General features: G+C 43.6%; 1 protein-coding gene across 4 annotated transcripts in view; it reads right to left on the bottom strand.

The window, feature by feature from the left end:
• EVI5 (ecotropic viral integration site 5) overlaps positions 1–14513 on the bottom strand; it is a 120588-nt gene that overhangs the window by 48617 nt on the left and 57458 nt on the right. For all 4 annotated transcript variants that reach the window (XM_083157090.1, XM_083157092.1, XM_083157093.1 and 1 more), the window contains exons 7-11: positions 13227–13370; positions 8465–8554; positions 8105–8202; positions 4409–4469; positions 2508–2561 (exon numbers count right to left, since the gene is read on the bottom strand). In XM_083157090.1, the coding sequence (XP_083013216.1) occupies positions 2508–2561; positions 4409–4469; positions 8105–8202; positions 8465–8554; positions 13227–13370 (447 nt within the window). The remainder of the gene's footprint in view (positions 1–2507; positions 2562–4408; positions 4470–8104; positions 8203–8464; positions 8555–13226; positions 13371–14513) is intronic.

Here is a 14513-nt window from a genome sequence, read left to right as displayed (position 1 = left end):
TCCCGCTCGTGCATATGTAATGAGTGGGACCAGTGTGAGGTGAATATTTAATGAGCGGCTCCCCGCCCCCTGCTGTCGAATGTGAAAAAAATATATATATTTTTTCAAAAAAAACAAATTAAATATATATTCATGTGCTGCAAGCACATGAATCCAAATAGCATGCCCCTTCACAGAATTTTTTTTTTTTTTGTGGTGTAAAAAAATCAGTACACACATTTTAAAAGATCACATTCCAGTTCACCTTAAAAAGATGTCGAATGCAAAACGGTGAATCATCATGAAAATCATGCTGAAAGCAGTTCACCATCCTAGCATTGAATACACTCTCGGCGAATCCCAGTGAAAACCCCATTGAAATACACCAGCGAATTGCAGCGAGCATGAAACGGCCGGCATTCACTGTTCACTTTCGGCGAACAGTGAACATTGAGTAGGGTGAATCAGATTTTCAGCGAAAAAGATTTACTGCAAGGAGAGAAAAAAGCCTGTTTCGCTGAAAAATACAGTGAATCGGGAGCACTGAATACTGCCCTTAACCTACTTAATGTTCAGCATGAAGTGCTTAGCCATAACTCCACTGTGCTGTTGCAGCATAATGCATTGATAGAAATAAGGTTTGGTATAGACTGAGAAAATAATTATGGAAAATACACAAACACTAAAAAGTGTATTAAGACTAAAAAAAAGCATGGTACTGCAGTCATAATAAAGCTCTGCAACAGTATAATCAACATACATTTTATATAAAAGTCAAAATTAAATTTAAAAATAATACTACTAATAATAATAATAAAAGGGTGGCAATATCTTCTCCATGTATCATCTTGATAAGTATATATTGTATTACCAGAACTATCAAAGACTAGAAGCATAGCATGTGTGCAATTAACAAATGGCATTTCCTAGAGAAAAATACAATTTAGCAATAAAAAGTTAAGAAAACAAAGCCTCAAACATTAAAACAAAATAATTACAATGAAGCTAAAGGTGATGGTCCTCTAATTAAAAAAAAAAAAAAAAAAAAAAAAAACCATTAAGCACAAAGAAAAACAATTTTTTTATATTTCCTCAGGTATTTATAAAAGTTTTTCATCAACTTATTTCAGTTTATTTCCCAGCAAGTATACAGTACATACACAGATTCTAGTGCAGTTTAAGGAGTCCACTCTAAAACGTGTATTACACATTAAAGTGGAACGGATAAGACAATGGGCGGGATGTAACTGGAGCCTATGTTGGTCCAATTTTATGATATATCCAATTTTGCAAAGTCGCCCAATGTAATAGCGTTAGGGTTCATGACAAGTCCTATTTTTGGTTTTGAATAAGAGCAGTCAGTGAAAGTCTTATCCATATGTTTTGCCCATGTTAAAACATACAATGTAATGGAGTGAGAAAACAGCTCTATAAAGTTGGATATTATTAGAGCAGATTTTGGGGCATGTTGTATTTGGCAATGTTGTACACAATGACAGCACATATGCAACATTTATTTTTATTTTTTATTTCAAACCTTAAAAATCCAAAATGCACTGTGTCGTCTCAAAATAGGTCAAAGAACTGTACATGCTACAGTGTTTTCTAGCCAAACACTCACATCATTTCATATGCAGATACAGCCACGAATACAGACAGAATATAGGCATGCCGTGGCTATATATGCTTGCCAAATTAGGTTACAGGGTTCGGCAGGAAAATACTATAGCAATTACACACAAAATATAGACATGCTGCATATCATTTTAATCAGCAGAAGCTGCTTGTGTGTCTTATCTGCATAGCAAAGTAAGACGCATTTTACAGAGAAAAATGGTCAACAATGACATGTACAGTACATGGCCTATTTTGAGAGAAATTTTTTGATTTTTAAGGTAAGAAATACTTTTAAAAAAAATGATCACTTGCTGCAAACGTGCAGTAATTGTGTATTTGTTATTCATTTACAACATAGTTTAATAAAACTCATTTGACAAGTCTAATTGAGACCTGACTTTCTAACTCCACTTCCATTACATCCGGGCTGGCAAATGTTATACTATACAACGCATTCAGGATGGTCCGACAAAGTTGGAGGATTTCTTGTCTAAAAGTCCCATGAGTAGTTGAATACGATTTGCATTCAGAGTAGACATTATAATGTCGGACTTTGTGAGACTTTTCCCTGAGCAATAAAATCAGCTCCCATTACATGCTAGGATATCTTTTATACTCTCATGCAAGGGTAAATAATGTGTTGTGTAACTACACATCCTGTTTGCCCTGACATTTTTAAAAATAGGATTTTATCCTTATGGGATACTGGGATGGCCTCAAGACATTGGGGTATTAGAGGGTATACACAGGAGACAGGCACATATATAACTTTGAACTGGGTGTACTGGCTCCTCCCCTCTGATTCCCCACCCACGAACTAGTTTAGAAAAATGTGCCCTCAGGAGAGGAGGATGCACACAATGGTCATCTCAATTAAGGAACATATATATAAAAAAAAAAAGAAATCTTACTTTTTCTAGCGTTTCAATACGCTGCTTCAACAGTCTGTTCTCTGTGCGTAACCTCTGACAAAAAAAAAAAAAAATTATATATATTTTTTTTATATATTGCTTTTCTAAATAAGTATGGATTTAAAATGTTGCAATGTTCCATAATTCAGTTTAACAGGCACTGCAATAAATGTACGAAGCAGTGATAAGAGTGGCAAAGGGAGCCAGTGGAGAAGTTGCACATGGCAAACAATCAGCATTGAAGTAATTTTTTGATATTTGCATACTATACAATTATACACAGCAACTGAAAGGGCAATTCGGTACTCTTTATCTAGCACGGCGCTTATCGCGGGCATTGAATGCACTAAAAAAAAATCGGGTGCGATGCGACCGACGCGATTTCCCATAGGGAACAATGTTAAATTTCTCAATTGACCCGATTTTTCTGTTCAATGTCTCAATTGACCTGATTTTTCCATAGGAAACAATGTTAAATGGCCCACAGAGGCCAAATAGGCACCCTAAAGTGTGAATAGGCCCCCACAATTGTTAACGCCACCCCACGATCAACGTGAACCCGAAGCGTGGCGAGCGCAGCGAGCCCGCGACGGGCGGCGGTACGTGTCCTACGACCTTTTCATACCCCCACTATCCACGTCGGCGTGGAGTTGAGAATAGAATAGTGTGGCTAGCGCAGCGAGCCACCGAGCCCGAAGCGTGGCAAGCGCAGCGTGCCCCGCGAGGGGACGCGGATACCTGTGAAGCCCGCGAAGGGACGCGTTTACCTGTGAAGGTATCCGCGCCCGCTCGCCACGCTTCGGGCACGGTGGCTCGCCACACTATTCTATTCTCAACTCCACGCCGACGTGGATAGTGGGGGTATGAAAAGGTCGTAGGACGCGTACCGCTGCGCTCGCCACGCTTCGGGTTCACGTTGATCGTGGGGTGGAGTTAACAATTTTGGAGGCCATTTCACACTTCAGGGTGGCTATTTGGCCTCTGTGGGCCATTTAACATTGTTTCCTATGGAAAAATCAGGTCAATTGAGGCATTGAACAGTAAAATCGGGTCAATTGAGAAATTTAACATTGATCCCTATGGGAAATCGCGAGCATCGCGTCGGTCGCGTCGCACCCGATTTTTAGTGCATTCAATGGCCGCGATGCCCGCGATTTTTTTACCTGCGATGCCCACGATCAAAATCGTGGGCGCCGTGCTAGGTAAAGAGTACCGGCAATTCTCCACCTTTATCACTGCATATACCACAGGATTCTATATGGGCCAAACACATCTAATGTTACAGTGCCATGGGACAGTAAAACACAGAAAAAAAATGCTCAATATGAGCCGGATTTAGAGGTAGACTTTTGCATCTGCTGCTTTATGCAATTGATTACATCAGTCATTCTCCTTGTGTATAGGAATGCACAAGGACGGAGAGGTTCACTTTCAGAGTACACAAAAGCTTCAACATAATTGGTGCATCCTTAGATGCCACCCTCGATTACGCCATTGCAACTTTCACCAGAGCTATGGCACACTTAGGTATGCGTGTGCATCAATGTACACACACCCACAACACTCCCATGATAGGCCCGTGAAACAACCTCCCAGCCACCTTCTCTCAATGCACACTTGGAGGGCAGCCTTTACGCTACATCAGGCGGAGATTCCCCTGGATTACACTGCATTGTGCATTAATCAGACAATCTCCACCCTTCCCGCAACACCCAGGACCCTGCTATTTCCCATTAGCAACACCTGAAGGTTGGAGACAAACTCTGCAGAATTGGAGTAGGGAGGTCACCACAGTGGCAGCTAGAGACCATTGCCCCGCATTACTCAGTTCTTTGATCCAACCAAAACAAAAAAAGAAGTTCTTCAAACATATACAAATCACAATAGCTCAAACTGCTTACCTTGATCTCAACTTGCTCTTCCATCTCCCTCGTTTTTATTGTAGTGTACTCTTTTTCTAACCTGCAAGAAGACATAGTGCATATTAGTAAAGAGTGCAAGTGGCATTCCACTTTAGCTGCTGCCTAATAAGTATGATATATAAAAAAGGGTCAGTTTCTGAATTGGGAATAAAGTAAGAGGAAGTAAACCATGTTACAATGCCAGCTGTGCAAGTACATATTTCACTTTGCATGTGTGGTAAATAATGGCTGCTTTTGCATGTAGCCTACAAATACTTGGCAGCTTTATTTTTACGGATTCGGTATGGAATCCCACGGAGGGAGAAAGTTTCGGGATTCCCGAAATTGACCGCATCCCATTTTTACACAGCAATTTAGATTTCATTTTGGACATGCCCTTCTCACATTTAAATCTCTCTACACCTTAGTAAAACCCTTTTCCACTACAACAATAACCCGGGTTATTGCCAGTTCTACACAAGTCGCAGTTCAGTGGAAAAAAAAAAAAACCACACACACACACAACATGGGTACAATTATCTGGGAATCAGACCAGGTCAGATCAGGTAATGATGCTGCAAAAATGACTAGTCATCCAATCCCGGTTCCATTTAAAAGCCTAAGGAGAAATCTGGCTCATTGGTGTTTGACGATTACATCAAGACCAAGTCCTGACAGTAGGAAGCGGTTGTGAACGTGGTTTTAAGTCCATTTGACATAGCTTTGAAGCCGAATCAGGCCCATGGTTTAGTCACAGTTTTTCCTAAATAGCTAAACTGCGACTTGTCTTTAACTGGTCGGGGGCCGCTCAGCATGTCTAGTCCCTCCCCAAATCCAATTACCTCTGCCCCCTGCAGTGCACATGGTTTTGTCCATTTGAGAAGGAATTTGCCTTTGCCGGTGAGCCAGAATAAGGGCCATGGCGGCCCTTATTCAGATCTGATCGCAGTACAAATTTGTTCTCAAAATGGGCAAAACTATGTGCACTGCAGGTGGGGCAGATGTAACGTGCAGAGAGTAAATTTTGGGTGGGGTGTATTGAAGCTGAAATCTGAATTGCAGTGTAAAAATAACACAGCCAGTATTTACTCTGCACAGAAACAAAATAACTCACACAAATCTAATTATCTCTACACATGTTACATCTGCCCCACCTGCAGTGCACATGGTTTTGCCCATTTTGAGAACAAATTTGTACTGCGATCAGATCTGAATAAGGGCCATAGTGTACTAGGTATTTAGTATTAGTGTTTTGGTGCAGCCAAGTCACAATGCCAACACAGCTCTAAACAGGGCTATTTGACGGAATTTGATAAGCTGCATGTGGGCACATCTGAAGTGCATTATAAAAACATACACAACAGTATAAGCCCATATTTATGAAGTGTGAATATATCATATATAATGGCATAACCAGAGAAAGCTTATTTCCGTACATCAGTCTTCTACCATGGAGCTGACAATTACATTATCCCATCTCAAATACACTAACAGATGCACATTAGATTAGCCTCTTTTTTTTTTGGGGGGGGGGGTTCTATTGGAAGTAACGCGAGTAGAGGAGGAAAGCTATAAGCTGTGATATTGGCTATAATCACTGGCGACCATATTGCCAGTGATGGGAGTGTGCCCCGGTGAGAAATCGCGGGGTGCGCGCTCCCGTTTTCAGCCCCAGTCTAATCACGGATTACCTTTGCGGCTCCCCCGGCAGAGGTTCCTTTTCATCAGCGACCATCTCTGGTAGCTGACAGTGGCGGATTCAGGGGGGGGGGGGGGGGGCACCCGGGCACGTGCCCCCTGTCATTTCATTTGTAGCTGAGGACCAGGGCTTTCCAACGAGCCCAGCCCCGTGTCTCTAGCCCCCCGGGAACCGGAGATATCGCCTGGCAAAGTTGTAACGTTTTTCCCCATAGGATAATATGGGACCCGTCAATTCCGACCCCCACCATTCTCAATCAATTCCAAATGGCTGGGCCTTCAATATGATACCAGGCTGGTCCATATCGGTCAATCGGTTCCAGAGATATTGCATGTAAACCGATTTTCTTTATATTTGAGATGTAATTTCATGGCTGTTCATGTTCTTTGAGGGCAGATTACTATGGAACCAAACGTTCCAGTTTCACTGGACCAAAATCATTCAAAGCCCACTCAAATGTTCTTCAATATGATACTTGTCTCATGTAAATTGGTCAGTTGGTTAAATGAGATAACTGGTTAAAGAGGGGGAGGGGTGGTTTTCTCTCATCCTCACACAAGAAAATGCAGGGACTAGGCTGGTGTAAAAGGGGCCAACCCGGGAATGCATTTTCTGGTGTGAAAGGGGTATTATTTCAAATAGCCGGGACCTGCAGTGCTCTGAATACAGCCAGGCTCTGCAACTGTCAGTGGCTATCACTTCTGCCTGGCGGTGGCTGTCCCCCATTTACCACGAGCATCTATTCCCATTTGGCAATGAGCATGTAATCCCACATGGCAACGAGCATTTAACCTCTGGCAATGAGCATGGAACCCTTGGCAATGAGCATGTAGATAATCAGCACTTATGTAGCATAATTTTTAATAGGCATAATGTTTGGTGTTTGGCATAATACATAATGGACATAATGGCGTGTAACTTAGCATGTAATGGACATTATGGTGTAAATGTTTAAAGTGCGCATTTGGTGGACAATGTCCCTGTTTATGAAGCGTATTGTGAATTTTGTCTCAATCCGTGTGGCCTTATGTGAATTTTGTCTCAATCCGTGTGGCATTATGTGAATTTTGTCTCAATCCGTGTGGCATTATGTGAATTTTGTCTCAATCCGTGTGGCATTATGTGAATTTTGTCTCAATCCGTGTGGCATTATGTGAATTTTGTCTCAATCCGTGTGGCATTATGTGAATTTTGTCTCAATCCGTGTGGCATTATGTGAATTTTGTCTCAATCCGTGTGGCATTATGTGAATTTTGTCTCAATCAGTGTGGCATTATGTGAATTTTGTCTCAATCCGTGTGGCATTATGTGAATTTTGTCTCAATCCGTGAGGCATTATGAGAATTTTGTCTCAATCCGTGTGGCATTATGTGAATTTTGGCTCAATCCGTGTGGCATTATGTGAATTTTGTCTCAATCCGTGTGGCATTATGTGAATTTTGTCTCAATCCGTGTGGCATTATGTGAATTTTGTCTCAATCCGTGTGGCATTATGTGAATTTTGTCTCAATCCGTGTGGCATTATGTGAATTTTGTCTCAATCCATGTGGCATTATGTGAATTTTGGCTCAATCCATGTGGCATTATGTGAATTTTGGCTCAATCCATGTGGCATTATGTGAATTTTGGCTCATAATGTGTAAGGGGCAAGTATAATGGGGTCTAGTATTTTGTTGCATAATGTGTAGAAGTTGTATATGGTGTTGTACACTACACTCAAGGACACGCCCCCTGTTGAGTGACCACACCCCCTTTTCCGGAGCGCGCCTTAGGCGCGCGCACAACTACATCCTTCACTTTTGTCGCCATGGTGGGCCTGCGTACTTTAAATGCCAGGGCCTATTTTTAATCCCATTCCCACCCTCTCTCTGCCACTCTCTTAGCATGTACAGTGGCATATCATGGTGCCCCCCCCCCCCCCCGTCATTTTATCATGGATCCGCCCCTTGTCGCAAATGTGAACACACGGTGGCATGCACTAGTTTACCAACACTTACTTCTTCATCTTTTTTGTATTGTACTTCACTTGATAAGCAGCTTGGATTAACTTTTCTGAGCCCCCATCAAATTGATGTGGAATTACTCTCTGGAAGTGCTGGAATACAAGAAAAACATACACTCAAATCAGTACACAGACCCATTCAAATGACATCCAGGGTACTGAAAAAGCACAAGCACTGTGCATAGATGAATGGTACAGGTATAGTTACTATTCATACAGCAAAGCTGACACTACATCAGCGAGCTAAAAGGTGACCTTCTCTTATGCAAATTGGCTGTGGACCAAAAGCAGCTTTCACAAACCAAAATCCTTACAAAAGAAAAACACAGTAGCGATAACCCCTCGTAGGACTTACCTGTAACATCCCTTCCATATCCAGCTGCATTAATTCTGTCTGATTCATCTGCAGAACAGCGAGCCCTACCCGAAACACAATCTCTAAACCCTAGGGAGGAATAAATACCATCAGTAACAAAATATACTTAAAACTTAAAATGTTAAAATGAAATGTCATCCACACAGTAGGGGCTGAAATCTTATTAATCCTTTGAGTGCCAAGGGAATGTCAAAATAGGAGTGAAAATTGCCAAGCAAACCTTTTCTTTAACCCTTTGAGAGCCAACGTTGCTGTGAGAGATCCTCAAAATATCCGTTAAAAATGCCAGCGCTGCTCACAGCAACTGCGCTTTTTCTTTTGGGTGCAATATTTAACTAAACTTCTCTTAATTGACTTGGCTGTATTTGTATTTTTTTTTAAATTGCGTCTTTATTTAAAAAAAAAAAATTCATATCAAAACACAAACACATACATTAGCAAACATATTCAACAAATACATGCCCAGCTTGTTGCCCTAAACTTTATACCCTAGACACAGACGAGGACAAAGACATATACACATTCACAGCGAACCTACACAGACTTCTCCTACTGAGACCTCTCATATTGATCTGACGTATTTTGCCTTGACCTATTGCACACAGCCCGTTGTAATGTACCCCTGGACTCTTCTCCCCCCTCCAAACTATGCACCCTGTACATTATTGTATTACTTTGGCCTCATGGTCCGTACCTTTTATCCCCAACCACAGCATCACCGTGCTACCCAACCTCTATCCTAACTGTAGCAAATATATAATTATTCCCAGGCCTCTAGACGACATGCTATCCCTCGGTTACACTCCCCGCCAACTAGTAGAAAAACTCCCTCTGTAGGTCTTGAAGGTCTATCCCTTCAGTGCACATACATGACGTGTATTATTTTTTTTTCCCCATAAATCACCGTTTACAATTATGCCAACTCTACTCGTGCACAAATTTATTTTGCATTATATACCGGGCCTGCCACGCCCCTATCAGTGTAAGAGAGGTTGTCACACCTCATAGTTTTCAACCTTAATTTCTATAGACAAAACCACGTGATTATACATTTACCCACTCGTTATTACTGACCCTGTGGTTGGCTGACCTATTCCAATACCCCCAAATGTCCTGATATTTAATCCACGTACCCCTAGATGCATGCACGTATTTTTCATGTTCACTGGTCTGATTGACCAGATTGACCCATTCTTCATGGAGGGGACCCGTCGGGGACATCCATCTACGAGCCATTATTAACTTCGCTAAGGCCGTTTAATTCCTAGATAGTAATTTCATTTCCCTGTTGATTGTCCCTTCCACCCAGCACCCCAAAACCAAGTTCAGCTTGCTTAGGGTGACTCGTGGGACACCTATCTGAACTAGGGTTGTTTTTATTGCATCCCAGAACCTACTAACCACCCTACAGCTCCACAGCAGGTGATCAAATGTGGCCATCCTGCTCCAGCATATTTTTTCATCTTAACTGGCGTTATATACGTCCTGTGGAGGATATTAAATTGGACCTGTTGTGTCCTCATTGAATTGGTCACCTGCCGTGGACCTGCCAGAGCCACCCTCCACCTACTTTCATCAACCTGGGGAATATCCTCTGTCCATTTCAACCGTAGATCCCCCAGTTCCTCAGTTTGTACAATGGAGTGCAGATAATGGTACATTTTAGATAGACGTTTACGCTTAGCAAGTTGCTTAATAAAGATTTTACAAGGAGCCTCTTCCACATTTCATTGCACCACCTTACCGCCCTGAGTCATCGCACTCCTGACTTGCAAATATCTAAAAAAAAACGGTACTCTTTACCTAGAAGGGCGCCCGTCGCGGGCATCGCGGGTACATTTATGTATGGCCGCGACGCGACCGACGCGATGCCCGCGATTTCCCATTGAAACCAATGTTAAACTTTGAAATCGTGTCGGTCGCGTCCATAAATGTACCCGCGATGCCCACGACGCGATGCTCCCGATTTCCCATAGGAATCAATGTTAAAAGGCGCGATGGACCCGATTTTACTGTTAAATGGCTCAATCCACCCGATTTGGCCATAGGAATCAATGTTAAATGGGCCACAGAGCCCATTAACCCTTAAATGTCCCCCCAAATTTTTAACGCCACCCAACGATCCACGCCAACCCGAAGCGTGGCGAGCGCAGCGGTACGCGTCCTCCGACCTTTTCATGCCCTACTATCCACTAGGGCGTGGTGTGAGAATATAATAGTGTGGCGAGCGCAGCGAGCCACCGAGCCCGAAGCGTGGCGAGCGCAGCGAGGGGACGCGGATACCTTCACAGGTAGACGCGTCCCCTCGCGGGCTTCACAGGTGTCCGTGGCGAGGTGGACACCTGTGAAGCCCGCGAGGGGACGCGTCTACCTGTGAAGGTATCCGCGTCCCCTCGCCACGCTTCGGGCTCGGTGGCTCGCTGCGCTCGCCACACTATTATATTCTCACACCACGCCCTAGTGGATAGTAGGGCATGAAAAGGTCGGAGGACGCGTACCGCCGCCCCTCGCGGGCTCGCTGCGCTCGCCACGCTTCGGGTTGGCGTGGATCGTGGGGTGGCGTTAAACATTTGGGGGGACATTTAAGGGTTAATTTGGCCTATTTAGCCCCAAATCGGGTCCATTGAGGCATTTAACAGTAAAATCGCGGTCAATCAGACGTTTTAACATTGTTCCCTATGGGAAAATCGCGGTGATCGCGGTCATCGCGGCCATCCCGATTTACCCGCGATGCCCGCGATTTTTACCCCCGACGCCCGCGATTTCAATCGCTGGCGCCGTTCTAGGTAAAGAGTACCAAAAAAACTTCCTTCGGAAGCCCAAACTCAACTTGTAGCTGGGAAAATGATTTCAGCACCCCTTCTTGGCACCATTGACCCAATGTGCTAATTCCATAGGCGTTCCATATTCTCCCCCCTTGTTGATCTTTAAGTTCCCTCATACCTGGCAGGGAGAAAATAGGGGTGTCTGGATCCAAACCCACCACTTTTTTTAATTTACATGCCCATTTCCATACTTTTATGGCTTGGCTGATAATGGGGGGAAAATCCCGCCGAAGCCCCTTCACAAACAGTCTCTGAAGTGGAGAATAGTCTGGATCCACACACTCCACCAAGCTCCTTAACTCTTCTGAGTCCTCACCTGGCCTAACCCATGCGCAGATTTGTACCATCTGGGCAGCCATATAATAAACTTTAAAATCTGGAAGGGCCAAACCCCCTTTTTCTCTATCCCGGCACATGGTATCCATCCTGACTCTGGGTACTTTATCCCTCCATATAAACGAGGAAACAATACTCTTTATCTTCCTAAAATACCCATCGCCAATGAAAACCGGGGAATGTTGTACTATGTACAGGAATTTGGGCAAGATAGCCATCTTCACCAAATTGACCCTTCCAATCTGTGATATCTGAAGTCTAGACCAGCTACGACATTTAGACTTTAATACATTTATGAACGGGGTTATATTCTCCGCAATGAAGTCCACTGAGTTCCTAGTGAAGCTAATACCAAGATAACGAAATTTTTCACCCTCTTTAACTGAACTATTGGTGACTGGCCGGTCGCACCTCCGCTCCCCAACTGAATATAGTTAGATTTATCCCAGTTCATTGTAAGGCCGGAAAAACCCCCAAATTCCTGTATAAGTCGCATTACAACAGGTAAGGCCCCGGGAGACGCCAGCCCCACCAAGAGGTCATCCACATACAAGGAGACCAGATTCCGGCCAGGACCACCTCCCCCAAGGCTGATCTCAATACACACGCCAGGGGCTCCACCACCACAGGCTGTATTTGTATTTATTTATACTAAAAGAACTGAGCGATGGCATTTTTAGCCGTTATTTTGAGGATCGTACACAGCGACGTTGGCACTCAAAGGGCCGTAATCAATGTGGCCAGCGAGGGGGTTAAACGGCAGGGATCGCCGAAAACTACCCTTGCCGTTTAACCACCACACTGGCCACTCACCCTATTCAGTGTTCTGGGTGAACCCTAGTTGTCAGATGATGGCAAGGAATCTCCCAAACAGCGAGACTCACGGCTAATGCAGGGAGCCTGCTGCATTTAGCCGTGAGCCTCGTTGTTTTAGCGGCTGCACACTCCGTTGCAAATACCCAGCGACATGGAAACAGAGTGTGTAGGGGGAGTCAGTTGAATACTGACCTTGCGAGCTGTGACAGCAAGCATTTAGCACTGCTCACTGTCACAGCTCGCAACAGACATTGAATACACCCCAAAGGGTTAAAGAAATAAGGCTATTCATTTTCTGGAGCTATATTCAGCTAGCAGGGGCTGTCACCGATTGCTAGTGCATAACAGGCCAGAAAACAAATGCCTCCCATGGGTGCAGGGGAAACCTCAAATCTGCCTACTGTATAGAACTACCTTTCTATTACGGTTTAGTCATGAAGTGTTAAGAGGATTCTAACTATTTGTCCCAGAACTATTAAATATGATGAAGTCTCACCCAAAAGGGTAAAATAAAAAATGTGTAAAAATGTTCCGCCCAACAAACCTGTACCAGCTGAAATCAGGCGCGTCAGTTGGTAATATATTACTACATTAATTAAACATTTCATTTAACCAGTGGCAAAACATCCCTATTGAGCATGTCCGAGTGGGTGCAAGGTCAGAGGTGATTCCGAGGTGGTGTGCAAAGCGATCCTTTAAATAACAAGTTTCAAAGTTAGATCTGAAAAGAAGACCAACGACCGATTTACGTTGTAGTGTCTCACCTCAGACATAAATATATCAAATATTCTCGTGGCAGCCGGTAATGGGAAACTTGTAAGGAAAATAGTCAGGAACCAGGATGACGCATACATAGAGGTGTGAAAACTCTGGGCTTGAAAGTGCACAAAGAGCTCTGGCAGCTGCTCCTGTAAGAAGGAGATTTCAGTACAGAACATAAATCCATGTAACTATGTATAGACAATAATCACCTGTCAATAAATAGAGGGGGGGGGTCACATGGATTTAACACTTGCAGTGTAGACTCATGCAAGACCCTTATGTTATCTGGTCAGCAATTACAGATAGGAGATAGGCTGGTCATAGGCCCGTTCAAAAGGGATTCCTGGCAGTGTTGCAGCGGAGCATGAAGGCCTCACCACGCAATGCAATGGGGTGTTATTGGCCACTGCAGATGGACTTGGCTAACCATTAGAGAAGACATGCAATAGAGGAGGGGACAGGTGTAGGGATAACCCAATTTTATTGCCAGGAGGGTAAATCTTGGGTGCTTGGTTTGCTTCTGTGAAAACTACTCCAAGTTCATCCATGATACTGCTCTTTTCCTAGAGAAAGTTTGGAGTCCTCCCACACAGACCCATCAGGGATTTCCCCGGAACACCTATGGGCCAGTCCAACCCGGATACTGGACTGGATGACTGCTGGGTGATCACCCACCAACATGACTACAAACTTTAGCCCTGACATAGACCTACATAGTTTTAGAGGGGATCTGGTCACTAGGTTGACTAGCATTAGATTGACATGTAAACATGGGGTTAGGTTGACAGGGTCATTAGGTTAACAGTCAAAAGGTAGACATGGGGTGTTTCACTTGTTTGAGCCGGCATATGCCGACAGGCGCTATTACATACCCTTCCATCCACTAGGGATGGTGGGAGAATAAAATAGTGTGCCAAGCGCAGCGAGCCACGCAGACTTTTTTTTAGTGTTCATGGCAACATTTAGGACAAAAACCTGCGAAAAAACCCATGTCAACCTTTTTACTGTCAACCTAATGACCTTGTCGACCTAGCTGCCATCTATCCAATGATCCATACCCTTTCAGACCTTACCTACATATTAGTAGCATCTCTTTATTTATAGAGACCAAGCTGAAACAATGGTCTTTGTATTTTTGCCTATAGAACGTCTTCCCGTCTAAAACGTATATAGCTATGCTAATCCATCCTACTGTAAACAATGGATTTAAGGAGACACCTTGTCCCTGTGTTGTTACATGGTCCTAAACACTTGGGAAATAGAAAATAGAATATTCCCATTACTAGAAC

This window comes from Crinia signifera, chromosome 8 (assembly GCF_055691185.1).
Source record: "Crinia signifera chromosome 8, ASM5569118v1, whole genome shotgun sequence".
NCBI lineage: Eukaryota > Metazoa > Chordata > Amphibia > Anura > Myobatrachidae > Crinia > Crinia signifera.
The sequence above is the reverse complement of the archived record's forward strand: the minus strand, read 5'-3'. Positions and strand labels throughout refer to the sequence as shown.